The 13,225-nt window shown below is 39.2% G+C and overlaps 1 protein-coding gene and 1 pseudogene across 3 annotated transcripts in view; one reads left to right on the forward strand and one right to left on the reverse strand.

The window, feature by feature from the left end:
* Positions 1–13,225, reverse strand: part of TRPC4AP (transient receptor potential cation channel subfamily C member 4 associated protein) — a 67,650-nt gene that overhangs the window by 35,921 nt on the left and 18,504 nt on the right. For all 3 annotated transcript variants that reach the window (XM_029916809.1, XM_029916808.1, XM_029916810.1), the window contains exons 4-6: positions 9,975–10,032; positions 7,565–7,620; positions 4,856–4,984 (exon numbers count right to left, since the gene is read on the reverse strand). In XM_029916809.1, the coding sequence (XP_029772669.1) occupies positions 4,856–4,984; positions 7,565–7,620; positions 9,975–10,032 (243 nt within the window). The remainder of the gene's footprint in view (positions 1–4,855; positions 4,985–7,564; positions 7,621–9,974; positions 10,033–13,225) is intronic.
* Positions 9,026–9,202, forward strand: LOC115273647 (annotated as a pseudogene).

The following is a 13,225-nucleotide window of genomic DNA, read 5'->3' on the forward strand; positions in this document are numbered from 1 at the left end:
CTAACAGGAGAACAGGAGAAACCTAATGGAGGACCAGGGGGAGGGGAAGAGGGAAAGAGAGTTGGGGAGAGAGAAGGACGCAAAACTTGAGAGACTATTGAATACTGAAAATGAACTGAGGGTTGAAGGGGGAGGGAGGGAAAGAGGTGGTGGTGATGGAGGAGGGCACTTGTGGGGAAGAGCACTGGGTGTGGTATGGAAACTAATTTGACAATAAACTACTTAAAAAAAAGAAAAAAGAAAAAAAAAGAAAAAGGCAGGAAATAACAAGTGTTAGAGAGGATGTGGAAAAAAGGATAGCACACTGTTGGTAGGAATGCAAACTGGTACACCTGCCACGGAAAACAGTATGGAGGTTCCTCAAAAAAATAAAAAATAGAAATGCCATATGATCCAGTAATTTCCTTTGGGTATTTGCCCAAAGGAAAAAAAAAAAACCAATAATTTGAAAAAATATATTATTTACCACTATGTTTATTGCAGCATTATTTACAAGAGCCAAGATACAGAAGCAACCCAACTGTTCATCAACAGATGAATGGATAAAGACGACATGATATACATGGACAATGGAGTATTATTCAGCCATAAAGAAGGATGAGATCTTGCTATTTACAACACGGAGAGACCAAAAGGGTATAATGCTAAGTAAAATAAGTCAGAGAAAGACAAATACCATTTGATTTCACTTGTATTGGAATCTGCAAAACAAAATAAATGAACAAACAAAACAGAAGACGACTCATAAATACAGAGAACAAACTGGTGGTTGCCAGAAGTGAAGGGTTTGGGGGGGATGGGCAAAATGGGTCAAGGGAATTAAGGTGTACAAACTTACAATTACAAAAGAAATAAGTTGGGGGATGAAAAGCACGAGGAAAATAGTCAACAATATTGTAATAACATTGTACGGTGACAGACGGTGACTACATATAGTCATGAACATAGCTTAATGTATAAAATCATTGAATCACTAGAGTGTATACCTGAAACATACTGTATTACATGTCAACTATACTTCAATAAAAATATAAACAAAAAAAATTAAAAACAATGTTTTGTTTTTAAAACAATATATTGTTTTGCATGCACAGTGTGAATGATACATTAGCTGTTTAGTTAACACTGGGTTGTTTTTTTTTTAATTTATGCCACTTTTGACAACAGAAAGTTAGTACTTTTTTAACTTTTATTTTTAAGTAGGCTCTAGGCCCAATGTGGGGCTTGAACTCACAATCCCAAGATCAAGAGTTGCATGCTCTACTGAGTCAGCCAGGTGCCCCTCAACACTGGGATATAACTACACAGAAACAAGTAGTTCTAATTTGTTCATTTTTCACTCTTTTACTCCACATTGTATTTAAGCATTGTGTGTGTGTGTGTGTGTGTGTGTGTGTGTGTGTGTGTGTGTGTATGTGTGTGTATTTAGGTGTGCTATTTTTCACTGTTAAAGAATGCCGCAATTAATATTCCTATCGGTGTCTCCTTGTGTTCTTGCAAAAGTAACCGATTATCTGGAGTAAGCCACAGCAGGCATGCTTGTCGTTTTCTTGACTTTAACAGGAATGTTTCCAATTTTCAACATTAAGCTTTATGTTTGCTGTAAGTTAACTGATATTCTGTATCAAGTTAAGAAATTTTCCTTCTATTCCTAATTTTATCATGGATGAACACTGAATTTTATGAAATGCTTTATGTTATTTGGTTAATCTTTTTCATTCCTCTTTACAATCTGCAAAGCTGTTAAGCTCTGTTATATGAGCTTATCTCCTCTTCTCTTCATCCTTATATTCCTCAGAAAATACCTACCGCCCTAAATCTCAGTAATTCACTACCACCAGACTGGGGATTTCTCAATCACAGCACATATCACATGATCTTGTAATTATCTGTTTCTCCATTCATTTTCCACATAAACTTACACTGCCTCGAGGGAGGGGTGTGTCTTTCTTTCCAGAACCTCAACACGTAAGACTTGGCGGCAAGGGTCCCAGTAAATGTGTACTGAACAGGTGAATGATTCCTAGAAGTCCTCATGAGCTCCACTCTTGCTTCTGGGAATGAAGGCCAGGGGTCTTCTGTGGGGGATCTACCCGGGGCCTCGTCTACCTGCACCTTCTCCTTCCCCGTACACAGCAAATGGGAGCTATTGTTATCACTGGAAACTGTTAATCTTTCAACCCTGTTCCTCTAGCTCTGTGATGGGTCATAAACTAGGTCCCACCACCCTCCAAGCCCACTTTCTTGTGTTATATTTTAACTTTAAAATTTAATACATGCAACATATGTTTTGAAGCATAATCAAGTGAATAGCTGGGTGTGCCTTCCTATCACATCTTCCTGCCTCTCTGCCAGAGGTAACCACAAACCTGGATTTTATTTTTCCTTTGCTGTTAAGATAACACAAGTTTTGTGTGTGAGCTGAGTTTGCTTATTTCAGAGCTTTATAAAAATGATACACTGTATACAGTCTTCTGCAACTGATTTCTATCAATTCTTTCTATGATTTAGCTACACTGTTGCCTATAGCAACAGTTTACTCACTTCTACTACTTTATAATAGTCCATACTGTGAATACAGAAAATTTATCCATTCTACTACTAATAGATCACAGACGTGGTTTCAGTTTTTTGACCCTGAAACAATGCTATAAACGTTCTTATGTGTTCTTAATGCACATGTACAGAAGTTTATCTGGGGCAGTGGCTTCCAAACCATTCTGATAATGTCCAAAAATAAGTAAAAGTTTTCATTACAATCCGATAAAACATACATAGGTGAATGCAAAACTATGTAACAAAAACTTAAATAATACCCTTACATGATATACTTTGATCTTTTCTATTTAGCTGATAGACCCAGTGGATTGATTTCACAATCTCTTGGCTTTGATGTAGTGTTTTCTTGTCAAAGAATTACTGGTCTGGGATGGAGTTTATCCACAAGCATGCCTGGGAATAGGTTACAGGTGACCCAGGCACAAGAATGATGCCTTGGCCCTCAGGGTAGTGCTTCCCTAGGTACTGGATCACAAGGTATGTACATGTTCAACTAGAAAAGAAAAATAAATACATTCTGCAGAAACAAAAAGATATCAACAATATATAAGTATTTCCAATGATATACATTGGAGCATTTGTGTTCTCTCTCATGGTGGTCTTAATTTGCATTTCCCTGATTATTATGAATACCAACCCTTTGTTAGTTACATGGGTTACTATATCTGCTCCCAGTCTGTGGCTCGGGTTCCCACTTTCTTTACGGTGCCTATCCTCCTTTCAAACTGTCTAATAGAACTCACCACTCTTTTTGGCAACACACAAAAAATGAGTGTGACATGGCCTGAGGGGCAACCAGGAAAAATTATGAAGGAGCAATCCTAGACTGCCAGCTGAGACTGTGAGGGAATCTAGCGCTTCCACCCTGGAAGCCCCCTTTCACACACTAGCTGGAGCATACAATTATTGGAAAAATGACAAAGACTTTTTATCAAAGAGCACAAAGGGTCTGGGACCTGCACACATCTCCAGTGTGCTCCTATAGACAATGGGCCACTTGTGCATCTTCTGCCTGCCTGATGACAAGCAGAGCCCGGGGAAAATGCAGAAGACAGAAATGAAAGCTAGAGTCACCACAATGCATGTGAATAGCCGTTTCCCTGCAACAGCAACTCTACGAGGCTATTCCTGCCTCCTCAGTAGTAAGAGAAAGAAATCTTCCCACTGCAACCAATGTGGAAGCACGGAATAAGGGCTAGGGAAATAAGCTCTATGTCTTCACAAGCATTACACAAAAACCTAATATAGTGATTATCTAACAGGTCAACGGATGTTTTTCTTGGGGTCTAAGTTCTTGATGATAATTTTTTAATTTAGTGTTTCATTTCAATCACAGCTCCTTAAAAAAAATTTTTTTTAAGTAGGCTCTACATCCAATATGGGGCTTGAACTCACGACCCTGAGATCAAGAGCCGTATGTTCACCAACTGAGGCAGCCAGGCACACCCCTTTTTGTTTTAAAAAAAAAATTTTTTTTTTAATGTTAGATATATCTGAGAGAGAACAGACATGAGTGGGGGAGAGGCAGAGAAAGAGAGGGAGACACACAGAATCCGAAGCAGGCTCCAGGCTCTGAGCTGTCAGCATGAAGCTCATGAACTGTGAGATCATGACCTGAGCTGAAGTCAGACGATTAACCAACTGAGCTGCCCAGGTGCCCCTGTGTATGCGGTTTTTGTTGTTGTTGTTTTTTTTAAAGCATATTTGGGATCTTTTGAACGTCCATCTTATGACCAAGTGGCAGGATTTCAGTGCTCACATTTATGTCTCCTATATTGGTATCAATTTAACTTTAGCTATTTAAGACTAATGAGAATAAAGAGAAGTGAATTTAGTAAATCCAAGTCAACCATCACCACCCAGGGAAACATATCCTAATGAATGAAGGTTTCACAGAATTCAAATATATAAAAGTGACAGGAAAATGGAGTTACCTGATAGCATACACTAGTGTAAGTATGCTAAAAATATCCTGCATAATAATTAGCAAAGGGAAATTTGATTTCAGCAAAGTAACATTAGCCATCACATTAAAGGCAATCTGAACTTTTGAGTTTTATCATTAGCTTGATTTCAATTTATATACTGGCTTAGGTTTTACTGTCATTTAAAACCCATTAAAAGAAGGAATATAACTAGTTTTGTACCTAAATATATTTAAGTAAAAAAAAAAAAAAGGAATATGAAAGAATTTTTCTTTTAAAAAGAGCTCTGTACGTAATTTAGGGTTGAGAATCCAATTATCGGAGACACCCTCCACCATCTGGTCATCCACCTGTTGGAGAACATAGCTCACCTTTTTAACACCCAAAATATCTTCAATGAGGGTTGCTGTTTGTAAGAATGTTTTCTTACTCGTCATCAATGTAAACAGGAAGATCACAAAGTCATTCTTTTCTGCCAAACGCTTTGTAACTCCTTCCGTCTATCACAAGGGAGAGAGAAAAGGCAGGATAGGTCACAATCTTAAAACCTGAAAAGCAAGGTACCCCCTTCCAGAAACTGGAAAAGCAACTCCAAGCTCCCTGAGGAATTCTTGGCAGAGGCCTTCAATCCCTACAACCATTTACAAAACATAGTGTCCAAATGCTTTTTGAGTGGATGGGTTTCTCCATGGCAGGTTCATCACATGTTCTGACCTAATACCTGCCTAGTAGCTCAATGAAGAGCTACACACTAGCATCCAGTAGGCCAAGTTTTAATTGGCCAGCACTACATTTTAAGTTATGAATGTCAATGTCTTCAGGCAGGACATGCTTACTCCAGATTAGCCAAAATCTGCACAAGTCCAACCCCAAAACAGGCATCTCCAGCTATTTCTTCATTTCTGCCTAATCCCTGGAATTAAGCCAAATCAGCACAGAGTTGAACGATATCATCCTATGTTCCTATGTTCTTCACATTTTTGTTTCCTCCTTTCCCTTTTTTTTTTTTTTAAACTGAACCATGTTTTGCTGGAGTATCACTGATTAACATTAGGTGTCATTATTAACAAACACACTCATAAAACTAATGACCACATGGAAGTTGCTCATCATACATAATCTTTTAAAATAAGGACAAGTTACTACTGACCTTAGCTGCAAGAATAGTTGTATGTTAGCTGAATAATTAGTTTACTTTTATCTTACAGGTCTGTGCCTCTCTGTCCACTAGCTACACGTGGCTACTGAGCACTTGACACGTGGTACTCCAAGTGTAAAATACACACGAAATTTTGAAAATTTGGCCCAAAAAAAGAAGGTAAATATCTTATTAATAATTACTTACACTGTTTACATATCAGAATAGTCTTAGTATTTATTTATTTATTTTTTTTTTTTAGAGAGAGAGCACCCAAGCAGGGATAAGGGCATGGGGATGGATTGGGGGGGGGGGGAGAAGGGGGGGGGGCGGGGGAAAGAGTGAGAACACCTCAAGCAGCTCCATACTCATCGTGGAGCCCGACATGGAGCTTGATCCCACGACCTTGGGATCATGACCTGAACTGAAATCAAGAGTTAGATGCTTAACTAACAGAGACACCCAGGCTCCCTGACATATTGGAATAATCTTGATATACTATGCTAAATAAAATATATTATTAAAACTAACTTCACTATTTCTTCCTACTACTTTTCTTACTTTCTAAAAAGATGTGGCTATAAGGAAATTTAAAATAATCTACGTGGCTCACGCTAGATTTCTGCTGCACGGCACAGTTACAGGTGCTGAGCTGCCTAAGTGTTGACACTTATTTATTTGTGTTGGTTGATAAGAAGCTTCAATGCAAATTTATGCCCCATCCACAGCACCACTGATTTTACAGTCAGGCCAATTCCTGGATACATCTTTTCCCTTACCTACTTTGTTAAATTTTTTTGTTTTGTTTCATTTATTTTTGATACTGAGAGAGACAGAGGATGAGAGGGGGAGGGGCAGAGAGAGAAGGAGACACAGAACTGGAAGCAGGCTCCAGGCTCTGAACTAGCTGTCAGCACAGAGCCCGATGTGGGGCTCGAACCCACGAACGTGAGATCTGACCTGAGCCGAAGCCGGAGGCTCAACGGACTGACCCACCCAGGCGCCCCATCCCTTACCTACTTTGAAATTTATGATTTATGATCTCGGTAGATTTTATGTATCACTACAAGATACCTGAAACTTCTTTTTGAATGAGGCAAGAAATGTAATGGAATTAAATGCTCCATTGTATTTTCAGAGCACACAGATTTCACTTCTATAGGGGCATCGGTTTCATTTCTGCCCTGTATTATGCTGCTTACAGTTTACCACACAAGTTCCTAAAAGATGGATACTGTGTCTTACAGAAACTACCGCTTGTATGTTGCTTTACAACGTGCTTTTACATCTATCACCCCACTTAGTCTTCACAACAAGCCTACAATGTTGGTAAGATTTCTAACTGCCTCTCTTGATTAAGAAATTAAAAGCTCAGGGAGGTGGATTAATAAGCACTGAGCCAAGAGCCAGAACTCCAAATCACATCCTAGCACTAAGTGCTAGACATTTTCCTTTCTACCAAAATGCTTCTTTTATTCATCATTCTTTCTTACTCAGGGTCAACCAAACACAGTGTCCTGCTCAATATATTGATGAGGTTTCTGGTTCCTGTTTTCTTTCTAACAAGGAAAATGGAAAAACAGAAATAACGGGATTAAAAGGAATCTTATAAGGAATACATTCTTCCAGTGCATGTATCCACTTGGTAAGTGATCGTTTAGTCTCTGCTTGGACAGAGTCTGTCTCTGGAGAAGTCGTTTAGTCTCTCCAGGGCTAAAGGAGATCACCAGCTGCTGCAGCAGCCCTGGTTCTTAACACTTTCTATGAAATTCTGCCTCCCCAGAATTCCCACCTGTTGGCCCTGGTTCTCAGGCCCATGTCAGTCCAGTCGCCCCATGTCTGAGGACAGCACTCATGTCCACCACTTTACTTGAACCTTCCCTTCTCAAGCACTGCAGATATGGTGGGTAGATAAATGGGGCCCTAAGGCAGGCATACTTACACAGACACAGGTATTATACAGGATGCTCAAACAGTCCTTGGACATTTCATCACTTACTGAAAGTGAAAGGGGAATAACCGGTTATTTTTCTCACTGAAAAAATGGTGTAACAGAATTAAAATTTTGAACATAAGAACTGTTCCTCACAATCTCCTCCAGGATAATTATTTTCCTTTTAGCACACCTCTTTCCAGTCCTTGCTTACCAAAAATTTTCATGATGCCCATCAGAACCTACAAGCCAATTAGTATACGTATTTTTGGTTTGATACAGTAGTTGTTTTCTTCTTATGCTCTGTAGTCTTCACATTTTCAACTTACTGCGGTGTCATCACTTAATAGCCATGTTCTCTCTGTAGTTTGCTTACAGTATATCCAGGGTTTGGGGTGGGGGGATTTTTGTTATTTAAATAGACTAAAAGTAAGCAATTTAAAATATATGTGTGTCACCTTTTGATGCCTGTGTTGCATCAGTTCCTCAAGATACATTTCCGAAAGCAGAACTGCTAGAATCCAAAGTATGAGCTTCCTGAGCGTTACAAGTTTCCACCGAAAGTTCTACTGGCAGCAAACAAAGGTATCATTTTTACTAAAGACTATAAATGTGTTTTCTTTTGTTTTTTGTTATATCTGTTGGGGAAATGGCTTTTATTGCCTGACCTACTAACTCCAACAAAGAACTAGCTACTTCTCTGTGATTAGGAACAGGTGAATACCATAAAAAGGAAACTGTTATTACCCCCAATGACTGGAGATGATAAAACTAAGTATGAACCATGAAAGAAGTGTTTTCTTCAGCATTAAATTTTTAAAAACTGTTTCCATTCATTCCTATGTTGCCACAAACTCTAAAATGCTAGGTCTCCCCCTGAGATGTCAATGGGTGGCCCTGACAAGCTAGCCTGACCAGAAGACTTATCCGATACAATCTTGAGACAATGCAGACGTCCCATATCCTCATCACTACCTTTTAACCTGTGGGGGCTTTTTGGTTTATCTCATGATTTCAGAGCAGGCTGGAATACCAGGTCAGTGTATCTCAATATATCTAGACCTTTCATTTTCAAAGGGAACTGAAATTCACTCATTCATCAAATATTTATTTGGCACCTACTCTAGAGCAGATAAAGAATACACAGTGTTTAGTGGATGAGGGAAAAAAAAAAAAAGACAGTCTTAGCCCCCATGGAGCTTATAAATCTAGTACAAGGAAGAGAGAATAAATACCCCAACAAGTAATTACAAGATGCTATCTATTATCAGTGTAGATAGAGAACCCAAAGAACCAATTTAGATACAGTACAAAGTTGAGACATCAAAGATGAACAGGAATCTTCTTAACCACTGCTGTGCACACTAACAAGGCCTTACATAGTTTGGTTTGTTCGAGTTGGGGGGGAGGGGAGATTTTTTTCTTTAAAAAAAAAAATGTACTTTTCTTTCAACTCGTCACCTCAGACAAAGCAAGATGGGTCAGCAGCAGCTCTACTGGATCCATCTGGGGATGTCTGACCAGGGTTCTCATTCTTGCCACATCTGATCAAACTGCCACGGTCTGATCAGGAAACACAACCTCAATATGTGCTGCCAGTGTTTCTGTCAGTAGGCGAAGGATACAGGCTTCATTAAGTTGGATTAAGTGAACTTCCTTAAATGGGTCATCCAAGATACCTACCTTACCCGCAGATACCCAGGATACCTACCTTAATGCTCACTCATTGTACATAAAATAAAAGTAATTCGATTAAAAAATACGTATGTGATGTTTGTAGAAGGGCATTCATCAAATGTTAAAAGTGATCTCTGGCAGGTAGGTTTTTTTTTTTTTTTGTGATCACTGGCTTTTAATGCCAAAGAAAAGTGCTCTTACTTTTTTCTCCTTATTAAATACTGAGTACCTAAAAATAATACCTGTAACATGTAGAAGTTATAAAAAGGAATAATGGAATAATACCCATAAGACTCATTACCCAGCTTAAGAAATAACGTGCTACCAAAACCCTTTGACTTTTTAACCCTTACCATTTCTCGTAATGACTGAACTTTTTACCAAGAGCACATATCACCTTTAAACAACAACATAAAACAAACAAATGATCCTACCAAGTTATTCTTTACTCCCTCAATTAACTAGATAGGAGAAATAAGAATTTCCAGAGAAAACCTAAAAGTTGGGCCTGGAGACTATTAGAAACTACATAGATGCAATTCTTTTAGCCCAGTGGCTTGCACACTTTTTCGTTTAAAGCCCCAGATCTATATTTCTACTGAGTATAAAACTGATATGCTGCCACTGAACAGAAGGCAGACCCGCACTCTTGAGTTAGGAGGTGAAAGAAGAGAAGCCCCTGAAAACCACATCACATCAGCAGGCTGGGAAATGAGGGCCAGTGGCTTGCAAGTATACTTACTTTTCAGTTTTTGTCCCCGGATAGAGATTGTAGGCCTCATAAGAATTTCTACAAGGAGCTATAGATAAAAAGTTAAAAAGTTAAAAAAAAAAAAGAAAAGAAAATTGGGTAAAATCTTCAAAATTATTTCCAAGCGTAACTTATAAAGCCATCCTCGTCATGACAACTGATGGCTCTAATATCTGTCATAGTGCTGAAAGCCCCTCTTGTTCCCAACACACCCAGAAGGCAGTGAGGCTCATGGGAATGAGCACTGTACCAAGAGTCAAGAAGCCCGTGTTCTAGTCACAGCTCAGCCACCTAGTCTCCATGGCAATTTGGGCAAGTAATGTCTCTCCATGGCCTCAGTTTTCTCATTTTATTTTTATTTTTAAATTATTTAACTTTTTTTTTTTTTTTTGAGAGATAGAGAGGCAGACAGAGAAAGGGAGAGAGAGAATCCCAATCAGGCTCTGCAGCATCAGTGCAGAGTCCAATGTGGGGCTCAAATTCACAGAACCGTGAGATCATGCCCTGAGCCAAAACTAAGAGTCAGAGGCTAAATCAACTGGGCCACCCAGGCACCCCCGAAGACTTGACTATTATAAATCAACAAGCTCTAACAGACATCTATAGAACATTCTGCCTATCAAGAGAATACACATACATTCTATGCAGGTATACATTGAATATTCTCCAGGATGTATCATAGACCATAAAACATGCCGCAATAAATGGAAAGGACTGAAATTACACAAAGCATATTATCTACCACAATGAAATAAAATTAAAAGTAACAAAGAAATTTGGGAAATTCACCAATGTGGATAACTAAAAAGCACATATGAATAAATGAGTCAAAAAAATTAGAAAATACTTTGACATAAATGAATACAGTAAAACTTATGATATGTGTTCAGATGGAAATTTATAGTTGTAAATGCCTATACTTAAAAAAAAAAGAATTACTCAAACCAATAACCTTATCTTCCACATTAAGGCAATAGAAGAGAGATGCAAACCCATGGTATGCAGAAGAAAGGAAATAATAAGAATTAGAGTAAAAATTAATTTAGTAGAGGGGCTCCTGGGTGGCTCAGTCAGTTAAATGTCTGACTTCAGCTCAGATCATGATCTCACAGTTCATGGGTTCAAGCCTGTGTCGGGCTCTGTGCTGACAGCTAGCTCAGAGCCTAGAGCCTGTCTTTGGATTCTGTGTCTCCCGCTCTCTCTGACCTTCCCCTGCTCACGCTGTCTCTCTCTCTCAAAAATAAATAAAACATTTTTTTAAAAATTTAAAAAATTAGCTTAGTAGAGAATAAAAAGTAACAGTAAATCAACAATATCCCACCAACCTTTCAGAAAACAAAAATTGCCTTCCTGCTGAGGAATACTTTTTTTTTTTTTTTTAATTTTTGAGAGAGACAGCGTGAACAGGGGAGGGTCGGAGAGAGAGGGAGACACAGAATCCGAAGCAGGCTCCAGGCTCTGAGCTGTCAGCACAGAGCCTGATGTGGGGCTCGAACCCATGAACTGTGAGATCATGACCTGAGCCGAAGTCAGACACTCAACCGACTGAGCCACCCAGGTGCCCCAGGAATACTTTTACTTATTAATGTGATATTGCACTAAGCATCCTTTTACACAAACTTTGCGTCATTTTGACTCACATTTCCATGAGAAAGTTCTAGAAATGTAAACAAGGCAAAATGATTAATGATCTTTAAGGTTTTAAATTTTCTAAAGAGAGGCCCCACTTCTCAAAATCATCCAAAGGCATAAGATGCTCAACGGCATAAAATATGTATTTAAAATAAATTTACTTCATGGGCACCTGGGTGGCTCACGTCATGATCTCAAGGTTAGTGAATCTGAGCCACGTGTTAGGCTCTCTGCTGACAGCTCAGAGCCTGGAGCTTGCTTCAGATTCTGTGTCTCCCTCTCTCTCTGCCCCTCCCCCGTTCATGTACTGTCTCTTTTTCTCTCTCTCAAATATAATAAACAAAAAATACTAATAAGGAAGATGGATTATGTCAATGAATATATTAAAAGTCCTTGAATGTCAAGCTATGAACTACACCTGCCCTACAGACATTTCATCTAGTCCACATCTACTGAAAAGCTGGGAGACTTTACATAAGAATCTAGATTTCCCACACACCTTCAGGGCAACAACAGTCAATGGGGGTAAAAGCAAGCACACACTCTCCACAGTCCCTCCAGGCACTTAATTTACACAGATTATCTGACTCGCTCCGTCAGTCCAGTCAGTTACCCACTTGACCCAGTACAGATCTGACTTTACAAACTCCAGGATACACTTTTCACTGCTGCGACAGGCATTGGTCAGGTTGACAAAGGAGTCATCTAACCACCAGCATGCCCAAGTATTCCAATTCATATTGAAGAAAGGGTTACTTTAGGGCATAGCTAGTGACTGGCAGAGGAAGAAATAAAGAGCTCTGTCTGAAACAGGAGCAAGATAACCAGGGAGTTCAACAAGAACAAATGCACCCAACTAAAGGTAAGTCGAGAGCAAAAGGACCCGAGCAAAAGCTCCTATTTATGAACAGACTAAAATTCCTGGAGAACCTAATCATCTCCAAAGCAGACCAAAACCTCACAAAATCAAGAAACTTTGATCCAAACAGACATCAGGCTGGAGACTCACACTATCCTTTATCCTCCCATAAATACAGTGGTTTCTATTAAAATAGATTCCTCGATGAACAAATCAGAGGTGAGGGATCCCTCAAGCTGGTCATTAGGTAACTGCTGCAGGACCACGAGGGCTGCTGAGGAGAGGCAGTGTTGAGCGACTACTGGGGAACAAAGACTACAGCTGACGCTATGGATGCAAATGAGTAACATTCAATCTTTACTTTTGTGGAAAATGGCATCTTTAAGGAAACATTTCTTAAATTGCAGTGTAACATGACCCAGCAGAGTATACCCCACAAATGTACAGCTCCAGTTGACACAAAGTGAACATCATTCCTATACCCAAAGAGTAAAGCCCTCTACAATTTAAAAGTATCATAAACAGTTAAAATTTAATTTTCAAACTTGGGAAAAAAAACCCAACACATATAACAAAAGACCTTTATTTATTTTTTCTAAGTTTTTATTTATTTTTGAGAGAGATGGAGGTGGGGGGCGCATGACACGCTTGAGCAGGGGAGGGGCAGAGAATCCAAAGTGGGCCCTGTGCTGACAGTAGAGAGCCCAGCTTTTGGGACTTGGGCTCACTCACTAACTGTGAGATCATGACC

The sequence above is a fragment of the Suricata suricatta genome, chromosome 12, assembly GCF_006229205.1.
Source record: "Suricata suricatta isolate VVHF042 chromosome 12, meerkat_22Aug2017_6uvM2_HiC, whole genome shotgun sequence".
Lineage (NCBI taxonomy): Eukaryota > Metazoa > Chordata > Mammalia > Carnivora > Herpestidae > Suricata > Suricata suricatta.